We start from the raw sequence: 22,253 nt of genomic DNA, 5'->3' as shown, positions 1-22,253 counted from the left end.
TCCAACATTCACCAAAAAGCACATGTGAAACTCCATCTGCATCCTGCAAACACACAAAACAAGAGCAGGCACAGCCACAATGTTTTTTGCACATTATACTCCTATAGCTCTACATTGAATATGTGAGATATATATATACATATATGAATATATGTGTTGCTTGTAGTTTTTTGAGTTATGACTTCAAGCACTAAATATTTTCATATTTTTTAGTCAGTCTTTTTCTGTGTAGAAAACTACAATAACAGAAAAAATGGTCAGTTTAGTTTCCTTTCCATAACAAATCCTAACAGATCCATAACTAATGTCTCACTATTATGTAGATTAAAATCATTGCACTGAACTGTTTTAATATTGGGAGCATTCATTGAGTACTAGCAAATTTGATCACTTCAACAAGTTGCTTGTCCATCATTAACTTTGCAGATAGCTTCCGGTGTAGGAGGTGTATCTTGGTGGAAACAACGTAACCGAAGCCTGGTAAATACAGGGCATGGCGGTATGGCGTGCTTTGTTTGGCCAAACCAGTTCTGATGCCCAAAAACCAGAATTACCACCTTGTACTTGTGTGTCTGCATGCACCAGTTCAGTTTCTGTTAACATCCATAATAGTTTTGTCACATAATGACAGTCACCTGAACCTCAATACCAGTAAAACTGGTGACCCTACGGACTACAATGCAACAAATATGAATGCTTCAGACATCAGGTGTCACTAATTCAGTATCTGACCAAATGTGAAATACAATCACCTTCTGCCCTACCAGAGTTATGGCCTTAAATAATAACCAGAAAAGTGAACTTGGCCACCAAATTAAGTTCATCCTTGAATCCAAGTGGATTTTGTGCCAAATATGTGAGAATTTGCTCAAAGTGTTGTTGAAATATTGCATTCACAAAACCTGGACAGACAGGTGATCCAAAAACATAATGCGTCTGACATAAACTGTTGTAAAGTGACCTAATTTCATACTTAAGCTGCAGTGAAAAAGAAAAAAGAAAAAAAAACAATTGTGTGTTTGTGATTTCAAACCAGTAAATATGTGAAAACATTAAATATGTTTCACCCTACGTGGAGTGGGGGAGAGATTTACTTTTGGGAAATAAAGAAATATGCTTTTCCCCATTGTTAGAAAGTGTTACACAAAGAGTGAAACAGTGACTCACTTGACAAACTAGATTGTGTACAAAAAAATCTGGTGATGATGTGTGACCGTGATTGTAGATGTTACTCGGAAATATGAAACATCCAGTGAATTATAATCAGTGCAATGACAAACTATTTATATAAAAGTGGCAATATGTAATTGTGTTGAAAATAATGTGTATGGTTATAGAAGTAGGTATGGTGTGATACTGCACTCCAAATGATTTGTGTAAATCAAACAAAAAGCTGTGTGTGTATGTTGTAGACAGTATGAAAAATAGCTAAATATTAAGTACCATTGAACAACATTTATGCTAATAATAATGCTAAGGAAACAACAGGAGTGAGTTTCAGTCTATGTAAGCTTAGTCCTAACAGCTATGACTCTCTATGTCCATGCCATTCAAGTCTCTCTCATACATCCTCACGCAACTAAACTGAAACAATTCTTTAAGCAGACTTCCCTCAAACCAAACAAAAACCTCCCTTTTTTTAATGAGAACGCCTCCTGAGCAAAAGCATTGTGTCCTTTAAACAATACAACTCAGATCACCTCTGCTACTAGTAGTCTCACACGCTACACATCAATGTCCAGGGAGTCCACGTCGTTGCCATGGCCCACTTCGAGGAGGTTCTGGATGCAGTGCGCCTGGCTCTGTCCTGGGCCTCTCCTGCTGAGATCCAAGTGCTCCTGGAGGGTTTGGTGGAGGAGCAGATCATCTCAGAGCCCTACAGAAAAAGTCTGAGTTTTAACCGACTTAGTGAGGGGGTCGAACCTAAGTCAGCTTCCAGGGAAATGGCACGTAAACTGGGATGTGATCTCGTTAATTCTCCGGGATCTGCCAACCATCAGCACCTCAGTCAAGGTCAGCTCAGCCAGATCTGCCAAGAATCTGCCGCCACTGATCACAACCAGACAAGGTCTCAGCATGTATCAACAATGGATGAACTTAACAACATGCGGTCCTGGCCAGAAAATCATCCGCCGGTGAGGGATGGACGCTACCCCAACCACTGGCTCTTTTCTACGCCAATATTATGTGACTACCAATGCAATCTCGGATTAGAAGACAAAATGAAAGTGCTGAGAAGTGCAGAATCAATGCAGAAGCCAGTCAGTGATGTTGAAAACATAAATAAGGGGAATTTGGAGCAAGAGAAGGAGTGGTTAGAGCAGGTAGAGGAGGCGGCTAGAAGGATAGCTGTTCCTCTGTGGCAGCACTGGGACAGAGGACAGAGGATGTTGCTGCCCTTGGTTTCATCTATGACTGCGGGCTGTACAACAAGTGAAAACACAATGGCAGACAGTAAGGCACAATGCTCTGCTTTGAATGTGGAAGAGGAAACAGAGCTCGCTATCGCTTGCAGGACACTAGATTTTTACACTGAGAACTTGTACTGTCCAGAGGCTGAGACGGCTGACTCAAACTTCGCACAGGATCCAGAGGGAACCTTTGACACATCACAAGGCCTCCAGTTCTCTACATATGACAGCACGGCAACGACTGGATTAAACGTAAATCATTTCAGTATCTCCGGAGCAATGCGGGATGCCTTACCTGTTGAAACCTGTTCAGCAACAAACACAGCCAACATCAGAGACATGCTGGAGGATGATCTCGATGCCTGTTGTGTAGCTGACAGGGCAACAGACAGAGCAGAGGACTTGTTCTGTTTGACAGGACTTGTACAATGTGGCTTACCAGGATTTACAGAAGATATTGCACACTTATTTTCTTCCTGCATAGCACAAGACACTCATTCTAATGGACGAGAGAACCCACTTTACTCAAACATAGATGACAGCATTACATTAAGTATTCTAGACAATGTAGAAAATGATTTCAGCTCTGATTATGGTACAAAAATGTGCAGCACTGATGGCTTAACAGACAAAGAGCAGGTGGATTCACACTGGGGTAAGTTTACATCCAATCACCAGATTATTTCTCTGTGTTTCCTGTTCTTCTACATCTCTTTATGTCTGTCTTTTCCTCTTTACATGATCTGGCTGGGGTCATGGGAATACTGTGAGAGCCTTGATTTTGGTGGTTGTACAACAACATCATGGCACTTAAAAAAAGATTATTTTTCTGTCCAAGAACTTCAGGGGCATTCCGTCATCCCTTTTCAGCTTTCCACCAAAAATAAAAAGGTGAAAGTCAGCTCCCTCCCCTGAATGAGATGCTATGTGACTCACTGTTGCCTATTTGGTTAAAGCCTGGACATGCTTTGAGTTTAGTTGGTGCCTTACTTTCAGTTTCATTTTGAGTTATTCCCAGTCTTGAATGGCCTGAAACGCAAGGGTGTGGGAACAAAACGATAATAGTGCAAGAAATATTCATATCCCTATGCAAGCCCTGCACTGAAAACCTTACAAAAATTATGTAAGTATAATCAGGAAGATAAACTCAAAGTATTCTAAAAGAACTCAATATATAATTAATATAACATATATGATTATATTTAATTATTATTATTAATCTTCTAATATTTTTTTATTTGAATTATTTGAACAAATTACTTGATTGTTATTTTGTAGAAATTCTGACAACAAAGAGCCCAAAATGACATCTACATGATTCTTTTTTTGTAAGCAATGGTCCAAAAATAATTTTAAAAAAAATAAATATAAATTATTAAACTAAGGGGAAAGCTGCACACACTCACATTTGAGATACTGGAACCATGAAAATGACTTAACTGATTGTCAAAAGATTTGACAATTAAATTTATGACAATTTACTAACTGATTGGGAGGAAACAAAGAGTATTTTTTTGCTTATATTTAAAAAATAATAGTTATTAGTTCAAGACTTCCTGTATCCTGACACCTTGGTCACTTTCTGAGAAGTCGGCCAAACCCATAGTAATGAGAGGTGTGGCATAAACATGGAAACATTACTTAGACAGATAGATACCTTATTCATCCCCAAGGGATATTCACAAGTTCCAGCAGTATCCACAGACTTAAGATAAAATGGCATGCAATAAATACTAATAAAAGCACAAAGATTAAAAAGTCTGGTACAAAGCAGAATGTATAATAATTTAAGGCGCATGGTGAACAGTGTGTGGTACAGATTCCAGTTCTGAACAGCGAGGAATGTTAATGTTAACGTTTATGCCCCAGTTAACCTAACGTAGATGCAGTTTGAAAATGTCAAATCACATCAACATCAACCTACGATATCAAAAGATATCATCCCTCTCTGTTGTTGCGCGACCTTCCACTTTCTGTCATCTTACTCACTCTGTCCATGCTCCCTCCCTTCCTCTCTTCCCTTTCCTTACTCCCCCATATTTCCCAGCATTGACCATGTGTGTGTGTCCAGGCACACCCATTGTTTGTGAAGAAACAGTTTGAGAGAAGGGTACGACTAGATGAACCCACAGGAGGGTACGACTAGATAAACCCACATTCCACCCTTGATGGGTGGAATGTGATGTAATGTGTGTGGCAGCCTGGTACATAATTAGTGGTGTATCTGATTGGTGCTGATCAACCAGTAGAGCAGGTACTTTCCACTTGATGGCCAAAACTCCCTGAGTTTCCTTGCTGAAGACAAGTAGATGTAGTGTTGTTCGCATGTTGTGTAGTGCCAACACCAGAGTCAGGGGCTCAGTAATGGATTTCGAGCAATATGAGCATATCCTACATTATTTGTAGTAGAAATCATGCATGGTGTCTGTTAAGGAGCATGCAGTTAGGTAATCAGAACTGAGCAGAAAAGAAAGAGAATATTACAAAAGAGATGGAGAAGAAGTGGCATAAGCTGACATGGGACCACCTAACAATACAACAACTACTGCTACTACTACTACTACTACTACTACAAAAGAACAGTATAGAATAGAGACCTTTATTGTTATTAGACTTACTGTACAACGAAATTTGGTTGGCTCTGCCTAGTGTGCTCACAACAATTACACATGTACCATTCATCATAACATTCATATTCACACATGAAGCGCGGAATAATAGGTTAAACAGTAAAGACATATTGCACTGTTTAGATAAACACATTGCAGTGTTCCACTGTCAGAACATATCTGACCTAATCTCTCTCTGTGTGTGTATGTGTGTGTACGTTCTACTACTACTAATAATAATAATCATAATAATAAGAAGAAGAAATCATTCACTTTTGAGTCAAGTGTTGGCTAACTTCACATCCAAAGCGGGGTTTATTGCTTTGTTTTTTTTACATGAACTGAAACTGCAGCTTTTCTACGACACAAGCTTGGCCCATATCATCTGTTGCATTCGACTCAGTTTGGCGTCTCAGGCACAGTTTGGCCAAGTGAAAGTAAAAGTAGTGCCGAAGCAGAGAGCAGGTTGCGCGCACCGAGAGACGTATACAGGTCATATGAGGACACAGTCAATGGTTGATGTACTTAAAGCGATTCGGAATTCGTCCTACAGGCAACATACATCAGGAGGCTAGAGACCCAGAGCATCAGCCAGTGACACCGGCGCAACAGGTAATGTTATTCCTGGCCAGATGGTGCGGTTCGGGCGCGCTTATCCAAAGTGCGCAAGCTTGCAGCGAAAAAGATGTCGAGGTCGTCCCTTTCAGTGTTGTTTCCTTTGTGTACACGAGCCGCTTTGTAATGATATCAAGTTGTTTTACTGACTTGAGACTTAGTAAACGTTTTTTTTTTTTTCATGATCATTAATCATTAAACAATCAGCGGCAACAGAAATTATAATAATAGTTAAAAGACGATGAATAAGTTAATAAAAAGCTTAATTTTGCAGTCTGCTTTCAGTTAACCTTAATTATGCCCATCCGATTAATTTCAGCTCGATATGACCCCAGGCTTCTTTGAACATTGATGTTTTGTAGGTATTAAACGAACTTTCAACCATGATGATGCGATTGCACTCCATTATACGAAAAGGTGGCTTTATGCGGCTGTACTGTACCACCCATGCGCAATGTGGTGAATAAATGAGGTGAGACGTTGTTTTCAGTTGGGGTTAGTGAAAACAGGGTATTTGGGGGAACTTCCAGGGAATAAAAAGAAAGTGATTTCGTTTCTTAGAAGGACTGCTTCGCCAACGCCAAACAGATTGTAGCGCAGTGGAGGTCAACCAGCGACGTTTGTCTGAGTGTATGAGCACATGTGGTAACAGAAGTCTCACTCGTGCGTGGTCAACACTTTGCAATATTCAAGGCTTTTCTTTGCTTTCTTGCAGCTTTCCTACCCTGGTCATGTGTGTTGTCGTATGTAAACATACGTAGGCCCATGCATTTATTAAGTTTCTTTGACTGACCTTTCTTTTTGATTGTTTCTCATGCTTTTTCTGTGTCACAGGTGACAAGTCAACCTGTTGCTATTTCTTTTAAAGTGTGCTAAAATGGATGCAATGGATGCATTATCTGTACAGAAAGCCTTTTCGGTTTAGCAGGAAGTAGTGTTAAGATTTTGGTAGTGTGGCACACATTCAAGAGTGATGTTTTATCAGCAATTACAAGTATGAACCTGGAGTTGAAAGTCCACAGTTGATGCAGTGCATTTGTATTCTGGCTATGGCAGAATTAGGTGTGTCTAGTTAGGTGTTTGTGTCTGGTTTATCTAACCACATCCTGGCACCATCTTAACATAAGATGAAAACAAAGAATCAAACATACCTATGATATACCTGGGCAAGTGAATAAATCTGCCCCTACCATATGGACCACAGTCTATGTGTGTCTCAAATAATCCCACAATGAGACAACAGCGACAGTGTTATTGACCCAATGTTAAAAATTACGCAATGTATTATATAATATAAACCAGCTTTTAATTGCTATTCCATTTATACGAGGTAGGCACTCCTTCTGTCAGCTTCTTTCATCCCAATGGTGAGTGGCCATGTATCGTATTGTACGGACTGTATGCATGTGTAGGAACTCAGCCTCTTCATGGCTCTGTGTAGGGAGACACTGTAAAAGCTTGTTTGCACTTGAATGGCACATATGCAGGGAGTCCTTTGCAGAGGTGAACATATCTTTAACAGATGTTTATTACAAGCACCAGATGAAATGACTGACAGCTGCACTGTGTCCACAGTGAGATTTAGCAATGAGAAAACTGTGAAACTGAATGGGAAAATGTTCCCAGCTTGATGACTCAATGACTTTTTGACTTCACTTGGACTTCAGCTGTCAGCCTGTAAATACAAAGAAAACAGCAATACGGTGATAGATATTCAAATCGGATTTTCTGATAGCTAAACTGCTGAGTTAGATGGCTCTGTTCGTGATGATGACAGAAAGCTTGGAGGAAAGGAAGCATGTAACGTTTTTCTTCATTATTGTTCTCTGTTGAAACAGAAAACAATGATGTATGGCTGAATTAATCCTAGATTAAAACATGCCTTTGTATAGCCTACAGTAGCTGGTAGTCATAGAAGGCTTGTGAGTTTGGTGAACAGGATGTTCAAGGTAAAGATGGTCAGTGGAGGGGTGGTTTAGTGGCATGGACTGTTTAGATTAGTGCATACAAAACGAAAGCAAAGGTGTAGAGCTATTTCAAGGCATGAAGGGATTTTCTTCATGAAGAAATGTATTTGATATGTAATTCTGATGAACAGAGATGAGAGTTTTAAGTGTTTAAGCAATTTAATTCAGTTTGGCTTTGTCCCTCCCATTTTATTTAAGATATGAAGCAAGTAGACTCAATAGCCTCCTTAATGACACTAGACATTCAAATATCAGATCAATTATGGCGTATCACCTGGGCAAACAGAAAGGTATCGCAAGCCTGCCTATAAATTGCGATGTTTGAATATGCATTTTTCAGCATGGGTTCCTGCTAATAGCAGTATTTTCATTTTCATAACTGTAACTGGAACAGACTGTACATGATCTTGATTTTGTGCAGAGACCACAAAGATTCAGGGGGTCCTACACAACAACAACACATCAACACAGTTTTAAATTGTGGCAGAACAGACAGCAGATAAAACAATTGGGACCACTGTATTGTGTTCACACCTTCCTCATTGCTAAATGTCATTGTAAACACAATGAGGTTGTAAACAAAGCTTAACGTGATTGTGACTGCAGTGACATTTTCCAAGACATGCCAATTTAATGCGGTGTTCAGGCAACCTCAAAAAAGTTTGTTTTTAGTCCTTATGGATCAATATCTTCATTTATTCAAACATTTTTTTCCATTTTGTTTCTGTGTGTGTGCTTAGGATCCAAGATGCAAGAAGAGGCTCATGATCCATGTGTGTGTGGCTTAACAGGTTAGTATTACCGAATTTTCTCTCTAGAAAGTAGAAAGGAGCTCTGCAGAATGGTTCTACATGAATCAACACAATGATGACATGGAAGGGTACTCTAGTTTGTAGCTAGTCTGTGTCACACATTATGAGTCACTGCTATTCAGTACACACAGGTCAGAGGGTTGCCATCAGTGCAGTGCTGAAGCCACTTCAACTTAGTATGGTGATTTCAGTCCTATTTGTGTGTGTGTATTATCAGGTGCCAAGATGCAGGAAATGGATCAGGACTGGTTCTGTCCTGAGCTGGGAATTCTACCAGGTTAGTATTGTTTGAGTGTGAATTGTACAGAGTGTGGAGAGAGGCTCTGCAGAATGGTTCTATATGAGTCAACACACTGATGACATGGAAGGGTACTTCCACTAACACAAACTCATGAGCTTCCTTTTAGTCTGGCTTTTAAATGACGTATTTATTTATTTATTGGCTTATTTGTTTATACATTTTCATTTGCTTTACTATTTGCTATGTTCTTTTATTCTGTTTTTATTTTCTAAACGTCTTTACTTTTTATACTCAATTTTTTTATCACACACTTTTATTACTATCACTTTTATTATTCTGATTTAACAAATTTTTATTGTTTTTTTTGTGCACAGCACTTTGGGCTATTCTTGTATGAAAAGAGTTATATAAATCAAATTTGATTTTCAAATTAGTATCTTTGATACTCGGATCCTCCTGTCTATATCTCAGTGTATCCAAAATGAAAATCAGATCTTGATAAATGTCCTACTGAAACCAAACTCAAGATACCCTGCAAGTGCATGATGTACTGACATAGTGCTGAAGGAGATGAAGTAGGTTTAACATCACTTGCTGCACCAGGATCACCTCCAACAATCGCACACAGTTGACCAGGCCATGTCGGATCTGAATTTGAGTTTCATGGCTGAAGCTACTCTCGTATGCAACAATAAAGACGATTTATTGATGAAATAATCAAACCTAGTAGACATTTTCAAGACATCAAAAAGAGGCACTGAAACACTGATCTGGTAACTGACTGTGCTGAAGGGGCAGAGATATTTAAACATAACTGGTATTAATACAATGGTTTCAAGAATTAGGAAGAATTGGGATGAATACATTTATTGTTTCAAATAAGGTCAGTCGTATTACTTTCCTCCCCTTTGACCTACCACCACTCTGGCCTTTAAACTACATTCATTTAACTTAACACTTTTAGTTGTATATTTAAGTTACACTCAAGACTGCAAGGTAGCCCAAATATCCTTTAAGACTCTGTTTTCCACTGCTGCAGCCTCTTGTTTTATTATATGCTGATAAAATATTGGTGCTATTGACAACAAAACATTGTAGTCCAGTGCAGCTCAACAACTTTATAACTGAGAGCCCCACAGAGAAACATGCAGGTTCAACGAATAGTGAAATTTAAATGGTTCATGAGAAAATATGGTAATGCTCATTATTTGTGTTTCAGATGATTTGTCTGAATACCTGAATGAAGATTACCTGTTCATGGGTAAGTTGCAACCAAACCTCTGTCCACATATTTATTTACAGTGTACACTATGCAAAAACGCCTAAGCCCACATGTGTAAACGCAATGGCTGATCTGTTGTTTAAATCCCTCTATGCATTTTCTTGCCTAGACACAGGAAAGCTTTTTGATGAGCTACCATCTGACTATGAGGATGAACTCAGCAACTGTCGTAAGGATTTTCTCTTTTCATTTTGTAATTGTTGACACATAGCTGGTGATAAAGGGAAAAAAAAGACAAGGTTTAAAGCTTTAGAAACACTGACACAACAGACATATGGTTTGCATTAACATCTTTTATTAGATATTGCAGTTTTAATCATCTACAGTCCAAGACTGACCCTAAACAAGTAACATCACCCTATAGGATGTGGTACTGTACACTTATTTCTCTAATAATGCCTCTGTTTTTTTTTTGTTTTTTTTTTTTGTTTTTTTGCTGTTGTTGTTTTTTTGGCAAAAATGGAACATGTATTCATTCATACATATTCCATAACACAAACAGCTATTTTCCTTTTGATGTTTCAAGTCATAGTTGCCCTACATTTTACCCTGTGTGCCACTTCCGTTTTTGATGCTTCAAGATATTCAGAGACACAAGCTTTGCTGCCCTGATTTTCAGTTCAGTAGTGAAATTCATGAACATAACAACCATTTTTGGCTACTGTGTGTGCTAGTTTCACTGACTCTCTTACTTCCTCATCCATGCACTTCAGGTGACATTCCCTTGACAACAGAGCTGCCCAGCCCAGACAGCCACCAGCAGGAGGACAAACTGAGGGTCAAAAGAAATAATAGGGTGAAAAGACCCAGAGGTATGTGACATGGTGCTATGTAGATCCACACCCAGCCCAGAGGCAACCTCTGAGTGGCAAACCATACACAAATCTATCCATCCATCCATTTTCTGTACCACTTATCCGTCAGGGTCGCGGGGGAGCTGGAGCCTATCCCAGCTGACTACGGGCGAAGGGCGGGGTACACCCTGGACTGTTCGCCAGTCAATCACAGGGGCAACATACAAAGACAGACAACCACACACTCTCACACTCACACCTAGGAGCAATGTAGAGTAGCCAATTAACCTAATGTGCATGTTTTTGGTATTGTGGGAGGAAGTCGGAGTACCCGGAGAAAACCCACGCAGGCACAGGGAGAACATGCAAACCGGGAACCCTCTTGCTATGAGGCGACAGTGCTAAGCACTGCACCACCGTGCCGCCCTTACACAAATCTAATGTATGACAAAATAGTTAAACTGCATAAATAGTGTGTATCACGCACATATGCTCATATATGTGATGTACATACATGCTCATATCATACACCTCATCAGAAGACCTGAAGATGGAAGTAGTTAACAAGTGAGCCATCTCACTTCTTATCTCATTTGAGAACTGTACATGCACAGTACCAATTGGGCAGGAAGTATGGCTCAGAAATCTTTCAGAAGTCAGTGTCTGCTGTGGTGATGCAGTTCTGACCACCGTATGACTAATCACACATGTCCTTCACTGTGTAGTAGGATGTGTTGTTTTATGTGTGCATGGTTTTCAATGGGCTGCAGAAAATGTCTGGCCCGTCTACATTTCCTTGTTTGCCTACTAAGTATAGCTCAGCATCTGCTCTGTTGTGTGGTAGTGTGTGTGTGTGTGGTAGTGTAACATCATGTTTGGATCACAGCTGCAACAACCTGATCTAATTCACTGGTTATACTTGCTTGTGTGGTAGATTTACATGTTCTATTTTCATTTTTCCTTTCCAGTTGCCCAGTCACAACAGCGCACTGATGACAACACACCAGTGAGGACAAAAAGACAAAGAACAGCAGGTGATCTACCCAGACTGTTTTCAGTTTTTGTGACGTTGTAGCTTGTAGCTAGTTTTAAAATTTTAGGAAAATTTTTATAGTCAGTCATTATTCAAGAATAGAGTCCAGATAAACGTATTGACCAAATCTTCAAAATCAGTTTAAAATAATCATAAAAAGGGAAGTTTATAACAAGGCTTAGGGTAGAATAGATCTTAAGATAATCTGAATTTACTGAAAAAGTGATATTGTCCGTCAAACAACGCTTTCCCCTAAGCTATGTCATACAAGATTGTTGGGTTCTTTTTTTCTTTCACCAGCAACACAAAGCTTATTTTCACTGTTAAAAAAGGGAGAGCTTTAAGTATTTAATAAAACCAATCAAATGTCAGGCTTGAAAACGCTAAGCTAAAATAACTAAAAGACAGCCAGTGGAAAAATATTAAAACATGATAAATAAACAGGTGAAGGTTCAAACAAACTATCCTAAGAAATGTTCAGAAAGTATTTATTTATTAGAGATAGTGTAGACTGTTGTCCTGTGATCCACTGGTGTTTGTTATCACCATGAAACAAAGCATGTAATAAAACACTGTAAATGTTGAAAACCACAAGCAAAATATAATTTATGACGCCACGCAATAACATACTAACTTCTACAACAAAAAAAACCAACAAACGTCCACAGTATGGATGTTCCAGAGGAACAGTTATCACCTTTTGATCTAATATATAATAACCAGACCAGTGGTCTCTAAGTTATTTTCCATTTGGTTAAAAACCTGGTTAAAAATTGTGTGTGAGTATGTAGTTGAAATAACACCAGGGGTTACAGGTTTGAATTTTTTTGAGTTGCTGGGTCAGAGCAGTCTGTTGAGTGGTTTTATAGCCACTGCTACTGACTAACCTAGTTATATCTGTGCTGTATTGATCCCACATTGTGTCAGTTTTTACCCAGTGATTTCAGTTAGCAGGTTCTAATGTCATTTTTTCAACTCTTGCAGGTAAACCAAAAAATAAACAGACACAGACTGAGTCAACTGTCACTCAAGGCAAGTTTCTAATTTTCCTGCTGTATGTTGACTCTGAGGGAAAGTTACTGTTATAAAGAGGCCTGTATAGAAAGGTTGTTTTGGTATTGCTGGAAAATGGGCAGATTAGCAGCACAGGTTATTATTGACGTACTAAATATAAACTGAATAATTATTAGTCACAGTAAAATGCTGATATGTTTGTTGCAGCTCAAAAGGCAGTGTTTTAAACAGAGCAAAACGTGAGCTCTGCTCATGAGAGTTCACTATATGAATAAAGACCAGACCAGACACACCATGTGAGGCTTCTCTAGTAACATCAGTATGCTTGGTTCCTTCATGCCACTAGAATGCAGGAAAAGGAAGTTCAATAATGAAGTCAACAAAAGTCACGTTGATGAACAAAAAGAAGAACTCTTACCACCTCACCAGACTCCCCACAGATCAGTTTGATGCTTTTTAAATATTCAGTAAATTTCCAGTGTGTGAAAGCAAGCTGATAGTTGATAGTACACTGGTGTAAGCCCAGTGCATGCAGTCCTTCACATGATAAGACATTACTAATGCTAAATTCCCTGTTATGGCATCATAAAGTAAATTATCAGTTTGTCTTTCCTGTCCAAACTCTCTTTTTGTTATGCTCACGGTGAACAAAACCTGTGGGCAGAGACCGATAAGAATGTTGTCATTGCTTGTTTTTCAGGCACTGACACAGGAACAGAGCCAAGTTCAGCAGAGATGGTGGGCCTCCCCACTACTCCACCAAGAATCTTTCAGTTCCATCCCTCCATTCAGTTTATCACCATCCCAGACACTCCAAGATATCAGGTTGTTCAGACACTGAGGCTCTCTCCTCCAGTTATTGGACTTCCACTCCCTAATACGGCTGCTACTCCTACTTACATATTAGGTGAGTAAAGTGTCCACATACGTATCCCGTGAAACATCATGTTTATGAATGTTATAGAGCTGAACCTTTCTTGACATTGTTCCTGAGTGGTGTTGATTTCCTAGAAGTAATAAAGACTCAGTTGTCCACCCTTTTATATTCATCCAGATATTTGTTATGCCAACATTTTCTTCCTTGTCCCCTTGATTTATGTGCTGCCATTGACTCAATTATGCATATAGTACTACTGTGGGACTACTTTGTCGCTGTCTGGAATTACATATCTGCTGGCATACCAACATGACATCTCAGTTCTCAGTCTTTGATCCTCTTTTGTATAAAGCCGCAACTGTTTCCCCGCAGAAAATTTTAAAATTTTCCGCTTTAGCAACTTGTACTTGCATTGAAAAAGGACACTATCGCTGACAGATATGTACATGTACATGTAAATGATGTCTGCATTTAGTCATACATATCTGGAACAGATATCTGGAATAAGGTTTCCAGAGGATTTGAATTTTTTTTGTCCATTTAATTTGGGTTTTATTGTGTTAATCTTTTATTTGTAATAGTATAAAATGTTTGATCTATACAAACTTGTCTAGCCTTGTCCTGTATATCTGTTCATTACACATATTCTGTACATCAACACCACATACTAATACCTTTTTCTAATATAGTACCTGCTGCCTCACCACCCTGCAAACGCCAACTGCCACCCTTTTCCCCAGGCAAGTAAAAAATTTTATCCTTGTGTGTGTGTGTGTGTGTGTGCTGGCTCATACTGTGTGTGTTATACATATTATAGTTCAACCTTCACAGTTCTGGTTCTGTCTCTTAAGCAACAACATGGCAACCACAATTGCTGTATCTTTCCTTGTGTTTGTAGTGGATGGTACAGTAGCGCCAATCCAAATGAGTTCATCGCCACCAGGATCTCTGTCAGACACTGCTAGCAAAGCCATGTCTCCCTCTTGTACCTCGCCCCCCTCTCCCAACAATGGTGACTATTAGTTTATGTCATTATATCATTTCTTTCTTGTTGTGCATAAACTACCCTGTAAAGTTATGTTATATCATAACATGGTTAATTTCAGAGATGTCTCCATGTAAGGAATCGCCTCTTCCTCAGTCTCCCACTGTCCTTGATATTCCACGTAAGTTACCACAAGCTTTTACTCCTCTCTTCTGCTTTAATCTAAAAGTTCCCGCAAGTACAGATCACGCTTTGTGGAGAGGCAGCTTGGCATTCAGTTGTGCTTGTTTTTTCAGAAGTTGTAAAGGACTACATTCAGGAAGCAAAAGCACACATGAGTTCAGCGTGCCAGGACATGGAGGCTGGCCTTAGCCTTACCTCCCATTATGTGGATGTGAAAGTGAGTCAGAGAGAGATTTCCCGCAATGGAAAAGGCACAAACAGATTTCTGGATAAAGAGACAATAATCATGGGACACACAGACTGGCAAAAAAGCTTGTTGGGACAGAGTCAGGTAAGTCTTTTATTGGACAGAGAAATGGTTCATTTACTTATGTGCTCACTGATACTTACATGTTTTCTTTTTCCAACCAGATCTTCAAAGGCTCAAATGGTGACAAACCCAAACACTACATATTGCTACTTGGCAATGCTGGCATGGGGAAAACCACCCTGATCAAGAAGCTGTGTCTTGACTGGTCCAGAGACTGTATTCCACAGTTTGACTTTGTCTTCTTATTAGATGGCAAAGCACTCGCTATAACAGAGCCAAGCTTTAGCCTTCAGACCCTCCTCTTAAACCTCTCTTCCTTTGCCCCTCATTGCTTGGACCCAGCAGCAGTGTATGCTCAAATTCTTGTTGCTCCTAAGCGTGTGCTCATCATTTTTGATGGGTTTGATGAGTTACGTGACTATGAAACGCTACTCCAGACTCAAGAAAAAGACTTGATAAATTCATTACAGAGAGACAGTAAAGCACAGACGTACACAGTAAGACAGTTATACTCAGCCATCCTTCAGAGGGTCCTCCTTCCAGGCTGCACTCTTCTGCTCTCTACCCGACCAAGAGGCACTACCAGCCAGCTGCTCCGGCGGACAGACAGCTTTTTGGAGGTGTGTGGCTTCACCCCCACAGACATAGAGACATACTTGTGTAAGTACTTCACTGATCCTGTCCTCAGAGCATCCGCTTTCGACTGCTTAAAAAACTGCACATACCTACATCTCCTCTGCCGGAACCCTGGACTATGCCGATTGGTCTGCTTGGTTTTAGAACAGTCCAAAAGTTTCGAGGTCCTACCGAAAACTTTAACTGGACTCTGTCATCAAGTGCTTCATCTGAAAATGGAAAAGGACAGAAACACCACACACTCACGGGATGAACCTCAAACTGAAGGACCCCAGACACAAATTGCAAGTAGTTCTGAAGTGGAAAGGTGCCGCAAAAATTCTCAGATGAATTCCAGAGCACAGGTTCGCCGTCAAAGAGCAAGGAGGGCAACCAAACAGGAGAAAGAGGAAGATGAAGTGGATGGAGGGGAGATGACAAGTGTTGGTGGGGAAGTTGATAGAACAGGGGAGAGAGAGTTGCTGTCTCAGCTGAGCTCTTTGGCCTGGGAGGGGGTAAAATCAAACTCTTCTAGCCTCCCCACAGGACGGAACATATCTGCCAAGCTCAAGGCATTTGGCCACCGAACAGGCCTCTTCTTCTCCTACCGCCTTAAGACAAGGCAGGTTGTCTCAAGTGCTGAAAGAAAAGGAGGAGGAAGAGAAGGCAGAGAAGAAAATGGAACAGGAGAGAAAAGAGAAAGTGAAAACAGAGGAAGTAAAGACATACAAAAAGCAGATACTGGTGATGATCATATCCTGTTGTGGGCCAACCCTTTCCTTCAGAGCTACCTGGCAGGGGTCCATTTGTCTCTGTCAAGGTAAAAGTCTCCGTACTCATTGGAAGGAACTATTATACTTTAATGTTTCCATAGAATAATGTTGCTAAAAAGACTGAATGAGAAGTGGTATATTGATAGAAAAAAAAAATCACTGTTGATATGCTGCCCTCTATGGACTTCCCTAACTCTTTTTCACTTTCTGTCTCCCCAGGACTGTGTCGGACCGTATCTTCCTCCAGAACCTTCCTTTCCAGTCAGGTTCAAAGGGACGTCGGCGCCCACAAAGGGAGGAGCTAGAGCTCACTCAGCGATTTGCAGTTGGCCTTCTGTTCTACAACAGGACAGAGCTGCAGGGGCTTCACTCATGCACAGAGACTGCCTTTAGAGATATGGTGGCCAGTAAGCAGGCTTTAGTAAGAAAACACCTTGAAGGCCTTTCATATGGTAACCTCAGCCCTGCCCAAGTCCTGGAAGCATGTCACTATGTTTATGAGGCAAGTTCAACCCATAGTGATGGCAGAAGATGCAGTGGCAGCGCACAGTTAATTGTCCACCTGGCAGTGAATCTTCCAGAAGTCCTGACATTTCATGGAGTCCAACTCAACCCATCGGATGTGTTTGCTGTACAAAACGTTCTAGAAAGGGGTGGAACTGAAGGCCAAAGCTTTTGTTTGGATCTGGAGGATTCTGGCATACAGATTTCTGGACTCAGAGCTCTAGTGGGGCTCAACAACATCAACACATACAGGTACAGGTTACAATCCACATTTAAAAAGCTGCTTGGTATCAGTTTAGTTCATCAACCCCTTCAACAAAAGGCTATTGTAGGGATATAACTTAGCAACCCTAATAAGGGTACAGTTGGTCTGTCGGCCTTGGCATTTCTCCCCTTTCCAAAGCTGTGTGCATGGAGCTGTATTAAGAGCAAGGAAAAAACACAACAGTGTGCTGTTTTTTGTTGAATAGCTGATTTAATCAGTGATTGTCTGTTTGGTTAACTGGCTTATTACCTACAGTAGTAAATGTGTTACCTCTGGGCCAAGGAAGACATTAATTAAATACATTAGCTTGTGAGGTTATTTAAAAAAAGCAGCATTCACATCTTTGAACATCTACTGTGTAATATTTACTGTGTATTACTCAAAGTGTGGAAGCAGATCCTGGATACTACACTATTTAACATTAGCAGCTCTATCTGCCAAAATGTTACAAAAGATAGTGTTTTCAAACACACTCTTTAGTCCTCACTCTGAAAGTCTTTACTCTTGCAACAGTAAAAGTGAAAACACAACTAGCTAACTAACTGTGCTCACAGGGATAGAATGAAATAACAGCCTAGGTTCATGATTTGAGTCATGACATTTGACTCAGCTAAATGAGAGGCCTGCTTTTTTCTGTCTTGACTGAATTTAAGGACACATTGTTTTTAAAATGATAACTGATTTAAGTGGTAACCGTTAAAGTACTTCTTGACAATATAAGTTGTCATGATTTGCTCAAAGAGTTTGTTTTGTTTTGTTTTTTTTGTTTGGTTTTTTTTTTTTGGGGGGGGGGGGGTGTTTGTCTGTTTTTTGGATCTATTTATTGCATCATCAGTGTCCAATGATATTCCATTGATAGTAATGTCAACACTTGGGTGTCTTTAAGGGCGTGTATTGCTGATGTCATCACCTTATGGGAACAGCTGGAGCAGTGTGGTGAAGATGGGCTCTGGCAAGGGGCAGTGTCCAAATTCAAGATTCACCCCCTGAAAGCCACACAGGTGTGCCACATAGAGCACCTGGCAAAGCTGGTGAAGATACATACACACAAGAGGCTTTCAGACAGGTATTACACCACACGCACAGTCGTGTTTCCATCACTTTAGGGAACATTACACCAATTAACATTCATTTAAGGCCAAACCACCAACCAACCATAACAATAAACATTATTTGCCTAATCAACTCAACCTAACCTTAAAGCAAGACTTCACCCTAATATTTAATGATTTACGTTGTGGGAATTGTCTTTTGTCCCCACAACTACAGGAATACGCGTATACACACACACACTAACACACACACACACATACATGCATGCATTCTGAAGTGTGTGTGTTGTTTACTTTTAGTTCCAGCCATTTGGATTTCATCTTGGCAGAGGGAGTGCCAGCTGTCAAAGACCTGCACAAGCTGGAGTTTGAGTAAGTAGCTCTGACATTTGAATTTATGATGATGATGACGATGATGATGATAATGATGACATTGTCTTTCCTTATAGGCTTGGTCCAGAGAATGGTCCCCTGGCTCTTCCCAAACTGTGGGAGCTCTTGCCAGGCCTACATAACCTACAGCACTTAGAGTAAACAACCTTTACTTCTGGTTCTCTGTCAATCCATCAATCCCACTGTGTTGTTTATACTTGTTTTCTGTAGTGTCTGACAGTAGCTGTCTCTTTCTTTCTCTGTTCAGTCTTGAGAACAGTAAGTTAGGGGACAAAGGAGCAGAGAAGCTGTCTGATGTTTTGGTCTCACTGTGTTTGCTGGAAGTACTCAAGTGAGTACAACTTGTACTTCTCTCATCCTAATCTCTTCTATTACTGGGATATTTGACCTCATAATGCAAAATAAATCACATTGTCTAGTTTTTGACATAGCAAGATCTTTATGTGCTGTAGGTGGTTGAACTTAGTGAGCTAAGTGCTCTCTCCTGTTGGTTTTTAGTCTGTCACAGAACTGTATTGGAGATGAGGGGGTAAAGAAACTGGCAACCACACTGAGAGATCTGCCCAAACTTCACTGTTTAAGGTATACAGTGTAGACACACACACACGCACGCACCCACACACACACACACACACACACAAACACATATAAGATAAGATAAGATGGACTTTATTGATCCCACAGTGGGGAAATTCACTTGTCATGGCAGCTCACAAGAACAGAAAAAGAGTGTAAAAAGCAAAAAGTGTGAAAAAACAGTTACAAAAAATATAGAGATAATAACTTAACAATTTACAAGTGAACATAGTACACAGCACAATATATAGCTATATATAGCTACACATCAACATCGACATTCAAAATGGCACACACTGTAAACCCACATATTTTCACTTCCCTCTCCCTCCCTTTGTTTTTCCAGTCTTTACAGTAATGTGATTTCTGACGAAGGGGCAGAGAGTTTAGCAGCTGTCCTGCCACACATGGCTTCCCTCACCGACCTGGAGTAAGACGATATATGTATCTATAACACGTTATACTATGCAGTTTTATTTTTATTAAACATTGATGTATTTATGTGTATGTGTCTGGTATGATAGCTTGTCCTCATGTCACCCCAGTCAGAAATATCTTGTAGAAAGGAACATTTTGTACTACCTGTTTGTTTATATCATTAATGAGGAAATGCACTGTGATCTCTGTATCTTGTACTGTACGGTACATGATCATTTTATCAACACGTCAATAGATGGAAACTTTGAAGCACACACACATCAAAAGAGGAACTACTGAAATATGATTAGACAGAACTAAATGTTGATCATTTGATGTGTTGTCTCTAGTCAGTATTATGTTGTTAAAATTGTGTGTTGCACCTGAATTTGTCACTGTCAGTACATACAGTATTACGCATTGAAGAAACATCTAATGTGTGAACTGTTTTGGTTTTGTGTGATAGCGTGAAGTATAACAAGTTAACAGATGTCGGAGCACTGAGCCTGGGAGTCAGCCTGAAAAACTGTAAAAAAATGAAGACTTTGAGGTGAGAAAACCTTGTTTGCATATGTGTGTGTGTGTGTGAGTGATATCCTGTCCACCTTTTTAGGCAAGGCTTTTATTTGCCCCACAACCAAAACTAGTTAGTTAGTTAGTTAAGTTAATTTTCTTCATGCCATAGTTTTTCTCTTTTCATCTTATCACAGGATGTGGAACCAGTGCATTCCGTATGGAGTGTTTGAGAGACTTCAGCAGCAAGACAGCCGGATCCTGTGGCATTAGAGCAATATGAAAGTGGCCTATTCTACAGGGCTATAAGCTTTTTATCATGCATCTCATGCATACATGTTTACACTACCCATTACAATGTATATTTTAAATCTACTTCAAAAACAGTAATGTGGAGAGAGAGAGAGAGCGAGACCACCAATGAACAAACTAGAAAATTCTTCTGCTGCAGTTCAACTTGCCAAATTCTTTCAGAAGTGCCAGTCAGTGCTTGAAGAAATCAATACATCCTTTAGAAGCACACAGTACTGCATATGTGTGTATAGGCTGGTGTTTGGTTATGTTTGGTACAAATCCAAGACGCAAATTTGCACTATTGTTAGTTTTTACCTTTATCTACTGACTTGCGTTTTTATTATTTTTTGTGACACAAACAGTATTTTTATTTGCACCAAATCTATGGCTGTAAATTATTGTTTGCTGAACTATCACCTGGCACTTTAATATAAATAAAATCTTTCATGTTGTCATCGGGCACGTTTGCTTCTTTTTCACTAATTGTTTCCATTTAATGGATTCATCAGTTTCTAAACTTTTTACTTTATTTTCAACAGGTTTCTGTTCTTTGTTTGATACAGACTGGCCTTTAATAGTGTCTGCAACTCTGTGTAGTTTATTATATTATTTGACTTTAACCTTATTGCTTAAGCCATAATTTTACAGCCAAAATGACTGTAAAGAGTGAGGACAAAGTTCCTCTAATTTTGATGTCATGGCAAAATGAACCAGGGTAACCAAACTTTACTGACAACATAAGCACTTGGTTGTTACTTGGTGTCTTGTGGCATTCATATGACTCATAAAGTGGTTGGAAAAAACAGATTTTAAACAGTGGAGACCATTACATTATAGGCAATGAAGGCTCAGGTGTTTTAGGGCTTTGGCTAAAACCCAAGATATGATGAAGAAGCTCTGATGTTTTAATTTTAACATTTTTTTACATTCTATCTTATGTGCTCCATCTTTAAAATTAAAATGAAACAAAAAGAAATGTCAGATCACGTAGGAACTCACACATCTTGGTCACCACCAGACCTCTGAACCAGCATCCACATCTGCCATTTGTTTATCAATATAAATGAATGAAGAAAGTGAATCAAGATGGGAATTCTGTCTGGTGGTTTGTTGAAAGTCTGTCTGTCTGTTCAAATAAGCATTTTCGATTTCAAAATGATGCTACTATTGAACAGTTTGAAAATTTCCCGCAACTGTGTAATTTATTTTACTAAAAATGAAGAAAGCAGGCAGCAGTTTCTTTGTAGACCTGTGCTAAAGGTGCTTAATCCAGTTTTCATTTTATATACTTCACTTAATCCCCATGGATAACAACTAAAAAACAGATTGTTTGGTTAATGTGTAAATGGACCAAGCAGTACTCAAACTCCATAAACAGAAAAGGTATATATCTGATTCAAATATGGCTGGATCAATTTAACCCTTTCCTGTCAGAAACTACATGTGGCTCCGTTGCATCACATCAGGACTCGTCTGGTAGTTGTCAGCCAGACACACGTTTTACTGAGCATATTCTTTGCATACTCTGCACGTTCTACATAAATCTGAAGACCAGAAGATTGAGGATTTCCTTCATCAAGCAGAATGAAAGCATTCCAATGAGCAGCTGGTGCACTGATGCTCTCTTGTGGACAAAACCGCAAAGTGACGCCTTTCAAGAACAACTTTTCTCTTGCTCCCCTTCACCAACTGCATCTGAAATATCAGTTGACGACAAA

General features: G+C 39.6%; 1 protein-coding gene across 1 annotated transcript; it reads left to right on the top strand.

Annotated features, from left to right (window-relative positions):
- The first annotated feature begins 493 nt into the window (after nt 1-493).
- On the top strand, nt 494-20,995 carry ciita (class II, major histocompatibility complex, transactivator). The gene is made up of 24 exons (XM_046415855.1): nt 494-499; nt 1,716-3,066; nt 8,343-8,393; nt 8,632-8,691; nt 9,875-9,916; nt 10,047-10,106; nt 10,651-10,749; nt 11,700-11,765; nt 12,749-12,796; nt 13,479-13,685; nt 14,345-14,395; nt 14,554-14,667; nt 14,762-14,821; nt 14,937-15,154; nt 15,235-16,568; nt 16,741-17,277; nt 18,177-18,356; nt 18,643-18,714; nt 18,792-18,872; nt 18,983-19,066; nt 19,234-19,317; nt 19,658-19,741; nt 20,195-20,278; nt 20,439-20,995. The coding sequence occupies exons 1-24, from the start codon at nt 494-496 to the stop codon at nt 20,512-20,514; spliced, it is 5,049 nt and encodes a 1,682-aa protein (XP_046271811.1). The 3' UTR covers nt 20,515-20,995.
- The last annotated feature ends 1,258 nt before the right edge of the window (nt 20,996-22,253 follow it).

This window comes from Scatophagus argus, chromosome 16 (genome assembly GCF_020382885.2).
Source record: "Scatophagus argus isolate fScaArg1 chromosome 16, fScaArg1.pri, whole genome shotgun sequence".
Classification (NCBI taxonomy): Eukaryota; Metazoa; Chordata; class Actinopteri; family Scatophagidae; genus Scatophagus; species Scatophagus argus.
The sequence above is the reverse complement of the archived record's forward strand: the minus strand, read 5'-3'. Positions and strand labels throughout refer to the sequence as shown.